At 47.0% G+C, this 13,709-nt stretch overlaps 1 protein-coding gene across 2 annotated transcripts in view; it reads right to left on the bottom strand.

Annotated features, from left to right (window-relative positions):
- RFX2 (regulatory factor X2) overlaps positions 1–9,343 on the bottom strand; it is a 28,290-nt gene extending 18,947 nt beyond the window's left edge. Inside the window, exons 1-5 of one of the 2 annotated variants that reach the window (XM_075723548.1) lie at positions 9,239–9,343; positions 6,454–6,543; positions 5,385–5,464; positions 4,394–4,658; positions 51–125 (exon numbers count right to left, since the gene is read on the bottom strand). In XM_075723548.1, coding sequence (XP_075579663.1) covers positions 51–125; positions 4,394–4,658; positions 5,385–5,464; positions 6,454–6,543; positions 9,239–9,343 — 615 coding nt within the window. The remainder of the gene's footprint in view (positions 1–50; positions 126–4,393; positions 4,659–5,384; positions 5,465–6,453; positions 6,544–9,238) is intronic. The other variant, XM_075723549.1, reaches the window with a different exon arrangement.
- Between the last annotated feature and the right edge of the window lie 4,366 nt (positions 9,344–13,709).

Below are 13,709 nucleotides of genomic sequence, written 5' to 3'. Positions count from 1 at the left end.
ACACTCCTACCAAAGCAGGAAAAAGGTTGTAAATTCTGATTGTAACTTACATGGCTGTTGAGCAAACTGCTTTTGTGTGATGTAATCCCTTCATTTTTTTGTAGGTTTTCAATCGCCATTTCAAGCTAAAGAAAATGTGCACAGGGGAAAAAAAAAAGGAAAAAAGAAAAAGAAAGGAAATCAGATAGTTAGCAACAGCCAGGATTATTATTTCTTTATTAATATTTGAATGATTAATGCTTTATATCAACAGGCTTGTGAAAAAGAGGCAAACAGATGAGGCACAGTCCTTATGGGATGAAGCTGCAGAGACGTTATTGTATGGCATGCAAACTAACACCACAGCAAGAATCCCTATTAGGGTGGAGAGCGAGACCAGGGGGCTTCTGATCTTCCACTATATGCATTGCCCACTATGAAAGAGAAGCAGTTTTCCTTCTTTCCCCTTCATGCCTAGACCGAAACACCAGCAGACAGGTACGCTGCAGCAGGTCAAAGGAGATTTGCTACAGAGAAGGTGCATTTTACCCAGATCTTTCAAGGAAAAGTGGAAGTAATGACTTTGGTTATTATTACTTAACATTTGGACAAAAAAATAATGGCAACTAAATAAAACAGGGGCACAAGGCGGTTTTCACACACAGAATGCACAAGCTGGAATGGACAAGAGCACTTTGCTCCTGAAGAGAACCGCAAAGGGACTCTGAAGAAAGAAGACAGCTTTCAATTAAGTGAGCTTCTTCCCGCGAAGACAGGCTGGCACATCTTGATGCTACTTGTGCTCATTTCTGTTGACCTCAGAGCTTCTGCAAGCGCGGTCATGGTGAGGCATTCTGGCCCCTGAAGAGCCCCCTTGCTTCCCTCCGTCTAGCTTCTGTTCTACACGCAGCCCAGCTACGGCCGCTGCCTTGTGCCCGGACCCTCTCCTGGACCCTTCTTGTCTTCTCCTTTCTGCTCCTGGGGCTCCCTTGGCAACCTCTGGCAAACTGCTTAGCAGATGGCAGCTGGTCCCAGAGCTCTAGTGCTCCTGAGCACAGGATTTTTGCAAGTGAGGAAGGAAAAAAAAAACCACCGCCCCCCACATTAAGGGTGTGGCAGGAGCAGAACCTGCTGCTTCTCTCCAGTAGAGGTTCTCAAACCCCTGTTATCTGTGACCTGTTAGTGCAGGCAGGACAAGGCAGCACAGCTCAGCCAGTAAAACTTGCAGGCAGCAGCTCTCTCTAGATCTGTCCTCATTTAACATGCATGGTCGTGCACATGCACAAAGCATCCGCACAGTGATCTGTCAACGGCCTCCTTCACGTCCTAGCTAGCTTCCTGTACTCCAGTTTGCGCTGACTCATAGCATGAAGATAAAGGTCGAGATAAACCCAACCATTTACAAAACCAAGCTCTGTCAGAAAGGTGGGAGAACAGAACAAATCAAATTTCTGAAGTAACGTTCAACAAAGACACGGTCTGTGCCATATCCATGTCTGAACGTGATACTCTGTCCAAGCACCACCAGCACACATCCCTTGGTTTCCATCCAAAAGTGCCATCCCTGTGGCACTTCTCAAGAAGTTATCACTGAATTCAAAGAAGGGTCAGTCTAAGACTATGTGCCAGTGATTTTTTGAGAAAACTGCCTAGCGCACCGTGATGTACCATGAGGAACCGAAGACCGATTGCTGATGCAGCCTTCAGGAAATGAGTCAGTGTTAGAGGGAGACACCATTTCCTTCCTCTGTTCAAGGAGCAGCACAGTGCCAGTTGAGCAACACCTCTTACACAAGCACAGAAACACTGCCTGTCCTTTTGGCCTTTTGGTAGGCATCCCATACAAACGGACACCTTGCATCTGCAGGAAAAAATACTACAGGGGAAAGACTAAAAGCTCTTAAACAGCCCTGCATGAAGGTGAGGAACTCTGAGAACCCACTCATGGCAGGTCTCAAGGATTTCCTCTCTTGGTACAGTCTAATTTAAATGAAGATTAATAGTGCTCTATTGGCACAGACACTGAATGGGACTGCTTTTCATGAGCTGTTTCAGCCCATTCAATGGAGCAGAACATCATTATTCCAGCAGATATGGAAGACGGGTTTCTTCAAATACTTGAGGATTTTATTTTAGTGTACATACAGTCTTTACCAAACATCTCTCAACCTCCCAAGGCAGCTCTTACATCACTGCTAATTCTGAAGCGCTACCTTGTTCCCAGTCTCCTCTGAAGATACTCTCCTTGCTTTCAAGCTCTCCGTGCCAGCTCTGCCTCAAGCATTCAACACCCCCCAAGCCCTCTCGTTTCCCCATTCCTTGCAGCTGCCTCTCACGTTGCCAAGCCCTCACATTACTGGCCACTTCGACATCCATCCCCTTTGCACTACACCCCCAAGGCCACATGCAAACACTACGGCTTCCTTGTCTACATCTGCATGAGCTGTACTTTCTCTCCAAAAAGCTCTTAATCCTGCCCCAAATACATTTTGCCAGGACTACAGCCTCTCCGGCCTCTTTAACACCAGCCTTTCCTATCCTCTGTTTAAGCAAGACACTGCAACAAAAAATAATGTTCTTACCCGTTGATCTGATTTAGTCATTGCTCTTCTTAAGCCTTCCGCTATCTGTTCACCCATTATTATGTGAAAATGAAAGCAGTTATCACGCCTCTCTCTATCCCCCTCCAACTTTAGTCTGTGCTGAAAGAACCGAAAGCCACACATCGACACATCCCTGTACTGCCTTCCAGACAAGCATCTCTGCGCTATTTGACCCTCTCGAGCCCCTCCACAAGAGCCACACACATTTTGTGTTAAAACACCTTCTGAAAGTTCATTCCTACATGCAACAGAGTGAATTTATTTCAGATGCACTTTCATAAAGGTCACTTCCTAAATTCTTTTTTTCCTGGGCAGCTTTATCCCATGTGATAGACAGCTACAAACTAAAGCTGTTCATGGGACATTTCTGTTGACACATATTCTACTCGTGCTTTTTACACATGCCCATCACCATGGAAATTTAAAAAAAAAAAACCCCAACCCCAAACCAAAACCCAAGAGTAATGCTGTGCAGCTTTGCAAAATGCAGTCCCACGCAGGTGACAAGATCAGCAGCTACTTCCTTCAAAACCAGCTTGAGCAAAAATCAGAGGATGGTCCAATGCTAGTTTTTAACTATCAAAAGTTCAAATACACACACACACAATTCTCACACAGTGGATGAACCCCAGCTAACCCAGATGCATCTGTCATTTTCTCTTCCACCCAAAGCTAAGGACTTTTCCTCACAGATAGCTACTTCTACCTAAGGCAGAGCACATTTACTCCAGGATCAAAGGCAACCTTTCAAGACACAAAGATTCCAAAAAAATGTGAAATCTGTATTCTCTGTGGAAAAAGAAAGTACAACATAACCAGCCAGATTTTCAAGAGTACTCAGTAGCAAACAGCTCCTGTTTTTCTCCCTGGGTGGTGCTGTTCACATTTTAATATCTGGCCACATACACTGAATTACACCTACATTTGTAATTATGTTTACATACAAACGTATAAACACACAGAAGTCAGTCTGGAAAGGAAGGTGAGCAGAGCTCCAACCCACTCCTGGGCGCAGCTGCTACCAAGGGCTGGTAGATTCTCAGAAAAAAGCCCTGGCAGCTTCTAGCTGCAGGAAGGCTGGTTTTGGTTAATAGTTGTATCTCCCCGAGTCCCCCACAGCTGTACAGCTGGGCTTCCAGCAACCTGGCACCTCGACTGACAGTTGGAGGGACATGATTGAAAAAATTAGAGCTTTAAAACATTTCTGTTTGATCAGTATTATCCCTAAAATACATTTTCTGTAACACATGGCACGGACAGAATACACAATGGTGTAGGAGGTATATACAAAGGCTTTTCAGTCACTGTGCATTTGGCATGATCAGCTTGACATACCTTATGTGCTAATTATCCACTGTGCTAATAATGGATTTTTCGGGTCTCTTCATAACTAAAAATATATTTATATATTTCTTTAGTTTGGGTAAGCCAAGCCCATATCCAGATGTTATACTTGTTAGAAAATGTAAATACAGACAATTCTTTTGAACTGGAAAGCCAAAACATTTTGCTCAGGGGGAAAAAAAACCCCAACCCCCCAAGAATTTTCTCTTATCTCCATGCTGCATAATTTCAGTGACCCACTCAGAAAGTTTGACAAGCCTCTGCCCGCCAGCAAGAGAGACATCCCAAACTCCTGTTGAAAAATACCTGTAGCACACCAGTGTCTATTCTCTCGCTTGCATTTGCATGGCACGTTATACAGACATATACACAGTGACAACGATAGGAAGTTTTATTCTCTGAAGGCTTTTCAGTTCCCTTGGCATAATTCCTGGCCCCCGAGCTGCAACATCTGCAGGGCTACATACCGTTGCTGGAGAGGAGCGTGAAGTATGTGACAGAGAATGTCTAGTGTTTTCCATCCCCCCATGAATGAGATAGGCTCCCGAGCCGGAGAGGATCGGACTTCCCCCAATGTCCATGGTGATGCCCACCATGTTGTGAGAGGGAATGGCTGTAGGAGAGGATGCCGCTGTAGTCACCTGAGCTCCACCTCCCTGCGGTTCGAAATAGGATGCTGCACTGCTGGGGGCGTAAATCTGAGCTTCGGTGTTGTAGGAGTAGGCGGCTCGTCTGTCAAAGGAACAATAGGGTCAGGAGGTGGAGCACACCTCGGGTGGAGGGAAGCTTGCGGAGCTAATCTCATGGACAATAGTTTCCGCAATCTGGACCACCCTTAAAAAAAACCTCGTCTCCATTGGCGGTGGGATTTGCTCCATTGAAATTGAACCCTGTGCTGTAAAAATCATTCCTGTTTGTTAATCAGTGTTTGTTAACAGTGTTCATCAGTCCTGTGGTGGCCCTGGAGCAAAGGCCCACGGCCACAGTGAGAGCAGAGCCCAGGAGTGGCTCTGCAGCCATCGTAGGCAACCTTGGTACCGAAGGCTGAGAGCATCCTGGAGGGCAGCAGGGGCAGCAGGCCCAAAGCGGGGGGCGCAGCAGAGAGGAGGAAGAGGAGACCTTACAACACCCCTTTCTTCCTCTAGCAGTTATGCTCTGGTTCCTAAAGGTGCCCCACCTCACCAATGGGCAGAAGAAAATACCGGACCCTTTTATGCAGCAGGATTCGCTGGAGAGCAGTCCCTCCATGAGGACAACACCTCCCCCAAGGCTGGAGTCTGGCTGAAACTACCCCCACGCACACTACGCAGCATGTGAAACGGTTCCTCCTCTTCCTCCTTTTAACGGCGGGCAGTGCCAGCAGCAGCGCTGGGGTGGAAGGAGCCTGGGAAGACCGAAGGGCTCAACCCAGCCGGGAGGGGAAGAGGGGCTCTGCTACAGCCAACAAGAAACTCTTACATGGTTCCATTGGTATAAACAGCTTCTCCTCCTTCCACATACTGGACCTGGGATGGATATACGTGCTGCACGGATTGCACCTGAAACAAGCATCATAAACTCGAGTTACAGATATGCTATTGCCTAGGAACAGCGGGAGAAATTGTGTATTACATCTTTAAACAACTTTCAACCTTACCTTGGCATCTAGGCTTTCTTTTTAAAAGAAAAAGAAAAACAAAACAAGCAAAAACCCCACATGCTTAGGGATCCCAAAGGACATATTTATTTTAAAAGCTCAAATCAAAATAAATAAGTATTTGCCCCATGAGCGGTGGAAACAATGGAGCTGGGTTTCCTCTGCACACATGCCTCGGGGCTGGTTCTCCGCTGACCAGTAAGAGTGAGATCATGCTGCAGCCTTTCCTTCAGAGGGGAGGTTGGCAGTGTCCATCTGCACCCCCGCTCCCTTTTTCGTTGGTCTGGGAGGGACATAGTTGCCCTCTGTCAAGTTTTTTTTCTGAAACTGAGCAACCAAATAAAAAACTGCTAGAGGAAAAAGTCAAGAGAGTCAGACTCACTGTCCACATGAAGCACCACCACAGATGCCTGGTTTCTTAGGAAACAAGGACTGCAAAAGGCAAAGTTCAGATAAATAAAAACACTTGCATGGCTCTCTGTCACCTAACCTTTCCATGAAGCCACATGCAGTCAGTACATTTATTTGTGCAATTAAAAAAAATCCCAAACAGTTCGCCTCTAAAAAAATCTTGACAAAGGAGGACTGCTTTTAAATGGCAATTAAAAGCATCCATCAACTCTTCAAATGTATGAAATACAACTGCTACAGTAAAGGCTCTTCTAAACTTTAAATATCTTGAGAGCTTCTTTTGCCATCAAAGAAAGGAAGAGAGAGATGGAGAAAGCTGCTCTCACAGTGATCTACAGCTCTCTAATTGCACACAGCTCTCTAATTAAGAGCATATTTTTTTTCTAAGCAGCTATCTGGCACAGTTTCAAATGTCGTGTGGGACATGGGGTCCTGTTGACACGGGGGTCCCTGCGTGGTGTCTCACCCCAGAGATATTACCTGTTGTGGAACCTGCTGAACTCTGGGAACAGAGATTTGCTGCATCTGCGCTCCTTTGGGAGCGGAGCCTGCTGCTTGGACCAAAACCCTCTGAAAGAAGAAGATATAGTGACATACACTTACTTTCAGTCTGTAACACAGGTGAGTTAGGTATTCTCTTTCAATCTTTCATGGAAAGCTTGCCTCCTACTCCAGAGGCAGCAGTACCCCCTACTTAGCATCCCTGCAGTTCCCATCCTTCCAATGCAATCTGCACCAGACACCAGCCTGAACTCAGTACCCTAAACCTGGGAAAAGCAGAGCGCTGAATCCACATTTTCTGACATGGACCGTCTTTAAGTCTCCACGCAAGGAAATAACAGCAAACGGTTGACAAGAGGAGCTCAAGACGAGGTTCAGCTGCAGCTAAACAAGAACCACTCCTCACGTTCACATTTTCCTCCTAGGGTTGCAAAGTTTCTTCTCCTATGGCTGCCATACCAAACCACGCTCTGCCTCCTGCGACACGAAATCACACTCTCCAAGGTGCCACAGTCCTTACAGTTTCTACCGGCACCAAAGCTCAGACGGTTCTGCATCTCCCTTCAGTGCCACCAAGGGCACAGAAATGCTTTGTGTTGCCTTGCCGTGGTCACTCTGTCCTCTACCTCTCTACTGGCATTTCCACCGTCCCCCTGCTCTTTGTGTTATGCTCAGCATTCAGTTTGAGGTTGGACCCATGTCTCCTAAAGTGCTAAGCACCTTGCAGTTCCAGCAAAACAAGCATGGGGACATGGTGGATGGAAAGAAACGATTCAGTGAGGCCCGTGGGAACAGAGCCTGGGTACCGGCATGAGAGTAAGAAAGAAAACGTTCAAGCCAAATATCAGTATGGCCTGTTAAATTGATGAGGACCTCCTCCAAGGAGACAGTCATCCTCTGTAGCTTGAGGCTTTAAAAAAAAACCAGCAGATGGGGCCAACTGAACAAAAAGCTGCAAAACAATCCCACGTGAATCCTAGAGGAGACCTCGACAATTACTGGCTAACTTATACGTATATATTTATGATTTCTAGCCTTCTGACACCCTCCCACCATGCCCTTTGTAAACAGCCAGAAACCCTTTCTAGCAGAATTACAGGAACGTGATAATTGCCCAGACTTCCAGGCAGCCTCTGCATCACCAGTCCCCAGGCTGACCTTCAGTAAGTCTGGATACGTTGGAGAGCCTGCAGCTGAGCTCGCGATAAGGACACATACACTGACGCCACCCATCACTTTGTCCATTTTCTCTCCAAAAGAGGCTGTAACCAGTGCATGATGGGAACATTAAAAGCCGTTTTTCAACTCAGGCCTTGGCAATGCCAGCTACATCAAAGTCTCACAAAGATCTGTTCCTTTCTCCTACTTTTCACCCATTCTCTGTCATTGCGTTTACCAAACAACACATGGCACAGCTGTCCAGCTCAGCCACTTGTGTAATTTGTCACTACCTGCCCGGTTGCTCCTACTACCTTCCAACCGAAAAAATTAATCATCCCCAACCTGTAAGATGAGGCCTTCCTGTTCATACAGCCTTCTCTCACACTGAAAGGTAGACCAGTGATCAACACCACCAAAGGCTTCAGCCTCACACCAGTCATGCTGCCAGTAGTTCATTCCTAGTATTTTCTTTGTGCTGCTGGTGAGAAGGGAAGGCTCTGGCTGCTCCTCCTCTTCAGCCATCTTCCACGATCCTCTGGGTCTTCCTTAATCCATGGAGTTCCACTTGATACTCTGCGTCATGACGACAGCACTGGCAAAGGCTGGACGGGTAGTTTCATAATCCAAAGCCAATGGATTTTCTAAATTTCTCTAACATGTTGTCACAGTCAAATTCACACTAAGGACTGCCAATCCCTAAGATCCTTGACACTACTGATCAGCAATATCCACATCATTACAATATGAACAAGAAACATCACCCAGAGAAATCGAAGATGGGAAGGCTGAAAGATGACAGAGAGCTGGCCAACCATGTGAATGTTCACGTCTCCTGGTGAATCAAATGCTCCTACCAATTCACAATTTTTAATTGTTCCTTTTTGTCAGCATCCAATGGCAGCTACTTCTGCTCACTGGGGAGTTGGAGAAGGGTGTAGCTAAGTTGTACACACCCATCCTCTTATCCCTCCAGCTTCCTGTGACAGAAACTTCTTTTGATAGTTCCCCAAATGGCATAAAAAGGAACCAGTTTTACTTAACCCTTCCCATTTTCCATTAGGTAGTTTTCATTCATCCGCTGAAGCTAGCATTTCTCTCCTGTCAGGAGACCTCCCAAGTGCATCATATTCATGTATATGAATCACGAATCCCCCCCTCCCCAATTTAAAATGTCAGGATCCACCTACCAAAAGAAGAGGCCAGCATGTGGCTCCTCCACCCTCTCCCCGCACCAGAGCTCCCTCCACCTCTTCTCTGTTGAGCTCGGTACCCTAGTTGCAGAGATGCCTTTAAGGACAGTTTCATTTTCTCCTGCTTTTATTGACAACATGACATTATACTGAAGCAAACACCAAACGGGCATGAAATTAGTTCCTCGAGTAGCTAAGTTAAAAAATCCCACGTTTTAAAGCTTGCATATTTGTAGGGCTAACACATGAAATATCTATGGCCTTTATCAACACAAAGTCCGGTTCTCCCCACTACCACAACGAGCTGATTAACAATCCTCTCCCCCATATAAAACCCCTGGATTAAAATACATCTGCCAGTAAAACAGGTCTCTTCTCCATGGAAACGGCATTCCCAGCTGTGCATACGTTACCTGCTGAGACGCTGGCACCGGCTGCACTACCGGAGCTTGGGCTGACGCAGAAGTGTGAAGTGCCACCGAAGCTGCTGAGTCTGAGCCACCCTCCGAACTCTGCATGCTCACTGCTGGGAGAGCAGAGGGGAGATCAGCCGGGGAAAACACAGCTACACACCACAGCAAACGCCCGAGGAACCTACATCTAACAGGAATAAAATCCCAGTGGAAGATCCAGGGGAAGTGCTAGGAAGGAAGGTAGCTACCTTCCTACACAGAGGACTCTTTTTAGTCTTGGAGCTAATTTTAATACAGTATTATATTAAGAAAAAAGAAAGTTGCACAATTGTTCCACAGAAAGGAGAGGCAAGGAACAGAAAATGCACTTCTAAATATAACCGGAAAGTAGCACTGGAAAATTATTGTGTCATAGTGAGGATAACTTCAGATCTGGAAGAGTAAGAGCATATTTTAAAAAACATTTTTCCTCCCCCTCTGCCTTATCATGTTTAACTACTGAAGAAAAAAAAAAAATCAAATCTAAGTACATGCCTGGAGCTTAGCTAATGCTTTCATGTGGAAAGTGGTGTGGTCAATTTGGGTTTATAATCACAACTGATAATCAAACAAGAACAGCAGAAGAACGGTGATTGACCATCATTTCAAAATCCGCAAACCACCCAGACGAAGAGCCACCTCCACTGTCCCGTCCGTGCCCCTGCCCCAGGACCCGGGCAGCCTCCCCGAGGTCCCCAAACACCGACGTGCCATCGCCCTCTGCTCCCGCTCCTGCGCTGCAACCCTGCGGCGCTGATGACCCCGGCGCCTCCGAGCCGCCCGGGTCCCCCTGTGCCGGCACGCGCCCGGCATCGCTCAGCCCCCTCGGGAAGCATCCCAAGGGCCACGCAGGAACGTCCTGGGGATGGGGAGGCTGCAGCCGCCCGAGGGGCGTCGAGGGTTGCTGCGACGCTGCTTCCCGAGAGCACACAATGCCATTTGGGGGGTTTTGATGTAGTGGGGGGGGGGGGGGGAGCCTTTTTTTCTCAGTTTCTTGTGAAAGTTCCTGTTTAAAAAACTATTTTAAGAGGGTTTCTGCTGTCACTTCAAAACCAAAAGATTCAGAAACATCCAGATTTTGAGCAGTGCCGTTTCTCCTTTCTCAGTCTTGCTGCTGAGCGTAACGTAGCCTCCAAATAACAGCGTGAAATCTTTTCTGGTCTGTTTCCCTTCTCCATCCAATATTTAAACTTTTTCCTCAACTTTGTGCACGTTAAGAGGCAAAAGGAAAAATAAGAAACTGAGGGACACTGGAGCCTGCTCATTTGATAGCTCTTCATGGTAAAAAGAAACACAAGGGAGAGGTGAAGTTACAGAAGTTACCTGTTTATTCTCCTTCAGCCACTGAAAAAACCCCCAAATATTTAGATTTTTCATGAAACAGGTTTTTAAGATTTTTTTTCCCAGTCAGCGCTGGCCCCATATTCCCATGCTACCCATTAGCAAATTACACCAATTACTCTCCCAACTTCCCCAAAACCCCACAGCTTGCAAGTAATTTTCTCTCTCGCATCTTTCTGCATCCAGGAGAAAGAGTGGATACAGAACCCACATAGTCACCGCTCCAAACGCAGCTACCAGATTAATGTAATGATCCAGAAACAAGGTAAAGAAACTTAGTCACTATTTATCACCCTCCACGTCCCTCCGTAGCCTCCAGTCTGCCCGTAGCACAGTGCACAACCCCATTCCCTGCGGCTCCACTATATAAAGGCAGCACCTGCTTCTCCCCATCACTGCCTCTGCATGGTTTTGAGCCAAAACCTCTTTGTCAGAAGATACCAGTTGCGATAGCACTGTGGGATCATGAAATAATAATGAAATAGTTCATAAAAATGAAATAATTCTCGCAGTAAATAAATGAAATGGCCTCCTGCCTGTTCCAGCCCCCAATTATTTGCAGCTAAATATTTGGCCAGCACTGTTGGCAAAAGAGGCAGGATTATAAAGCTCACAGGAAGATGCTCAGGCAGAAGAGAGGGCTCACTTTTAGCATATGTATTCCCCTAACTTTTGCAAGGGTATTTTATCGTCTATCGCCTGTGCCCCAGGCTCCGGTTCACAGCTTTCTAGGGTTTTGTGAGTGGAAAAATATAGCATGGTGCGGTTACAGAAGAAAGTTGGGTAAGTTGCCAAATATATTTTAATGATCTCTTTGAGAATGGTTCCGGCAGGGTCAGATCTCGGCATTTCAGGTCTACAGAAAGGTCTCTCTTCATGTGTAGTTATAAACAGAAAAGAACACTCAGAAGTGATGCTATCTCAAAATTACCACCTACTCATCTCTGCTTATAAATTTCGTCTTCTGGTTTCCCTCAGTGACCAAAAGAGATCAGAGAGGCAGGCAGGGTGGAAGATGAATTATCTGCTGCCAAAATAAATCATCCACATTATTTTCAGATTTGTTACAAAATGCTGGCTCTGTTAATGATGACAACCAAGCCAGACACAAAGACCCCAATGAAATCTGCAGCTGGTACTTCCAGACAAGGTAGACAGACACAGAAGTACTGGACCGCCAAGGCACACGTACAAGACTTCTTATTATTTTGTTTATCAGTGAAACATCCTGGATAAAGAATAACTCATTTCCCATTAAAGCCATCCTGCGCTTCCTGAGAATTGGGGAGACAGATATGTGCGTGCCATCTGCTAACATTAATTTGCGCTGATGAAAAGCTGACAACGTAAACAGAATTCCTACGCTCTGAGAAACCATCGCAAGGTGCTACAGAGCTTTCCCGGCATCCTGGGAGCACAGCTACCAAGGGAGCCGGCACCCGAGCCAAGACTCCAGAGGATGAATAAAGCATCGGCTTTCAAGGAGGAGAGGAAACGTGGCATCCAAAGTCTTGCTCTTCCCTCGTCTTAGGAGCTGTGCGTGCAACGTAAGGAACCCCCTTGTAGCCCCTTACTGAACATCGGCTGCTGGAGCTCGGCCGCCTGCTTGTGCAGCTCTTTGGCAGTTCTGCCACATCCCTAAAGCAAATGCCCATGAAAGGACTCGCTGCTCTCCTTCAATCTCATTTTTCACCTCCCACAGAGGAAGAAGTTTTACAGTGTTCTTGATCATCCTCTCCTAACGCAGAGCCGGTGGCTCAAAAGTGAGCCCTCCTCTTTCCCAAAGATCTAAGATTTGCTGCCTTCCTCTTAGCCCTGGTCTAAGAAAGAGAGGTTCATCCCAGCCATGCTTCCTTCCCACCCCTGGCTGGGGGACAACGCTGCAGCTCTCTCGTAGCAGAAGCGACCGGCAGAAGCTATTAAAAGGTGTCTCGTGGCTTCTGACAGCTGGTGAAAGCCTGCCAGCTTGGCAGCCCCCCTGGTACCGGGGAGCTTGCACAAACTGAGAACCTAATTAGCAGCTGGCAAAGCCGCTGGTGGGTCACAGAGAGGATCAGCACCCACAGTTGACTTTCTCAGCTCCAGGGCTCCTTACCGGGTTAAGAAGAGCAAAAAGACCAGTCAATTATTTTTGCCAGGGGAATGAGCAGACGGGACCTGACCACGCATAAGGAACGAAACCGTGGTGAGAAGGACCTTACTCAGCCATTGGCGTTTCAGGCAGAGACAAGTTTAAAACTCCGGTTGCTCAACGTGGCCAGTGACGCCACATGCAGCATCACGACTGTGGAAGGCATTGCAGAAATCTGGATTCCAGGTTGCATCATCAGAGAATGAATCAGGCAGATAACAAGGCTGCTGCGCTCTGGAAACCTTCTGTTTACACACAGCTACCTCGGTATCCAAGCAAACAGCGGTGACAGGAAAGGAAATACAGAAAAAACTAATAACTTCTGGGTGCTATTTCTGGTTCTGCCACCAGCTTGCTCTGTGACCTTGAACAGGATGCTTCCCCTTCCCTGTGCTTCAATTTTCCCACTCCTAAAAAAGCCACAATACCCCCCTAGGCAAGGTATTTTTTGAGCACCAGTCTCGGAGGGCTGTCAAAGTCCGAATGCATTTCAGAAAGACAAGTAGTACTATTACAAGCCTTGAGGGTTGATAAAAACTCCAATTGTCACCGTTTCATTCATAAGCCACGTTGCCTTCACGTAAATAGCCTTGCCTTTGTTAATCTCTCCTGCCTAAACCAGCTCCAAAATGCTGGGAAAACAGAGATAAGAGGAGCATTTCAAAATATTTTTCACATTCAAGCTTGCAGCGAGAGGGGGAGAAAAGGAGGGGGCAGCAGAAGGATATCACACAGCTTTCTCCGGCGAGTCGCCTTGGCGTGCCGCAAAGGGAAGGCAGCGGCATCCCCTGCACCCGTTCCCAAGCTCCCAAAAAGAGCCTGGGAAAGGAGGGGGCTGGTGCAGGAGCCCCCCAGGAGGGAGAAGGGTGCCCCCGGGTGCTCGGCCCGTGCCGCAGCCCACGAGCTCTGCCACCCAGGAGACGAGGAGGCACTGCAAGTATTTTTCCACAGAAGGTTTTA

Source organism: Pelecanus crispus, chromosome 20 (assembly GCF_030463565.1).
Source record: "Pelecanus crispus isolate bPelCri1 chromosome 20, bPelCri1.pri, whole genome shotgun sequence".
NCBI classification, from domain to species: domain Eukaryota; kingdom Metazoa; phylum Chordata; class Aves; order Pelecaniformes; family Pelecanidae; genus Pelecanus; species Pelecanus crispus.
Note: the sequence above shows the minus strand (reverse complement) of the source record. Positions and strands in the feature narration are given on the sequence as shown.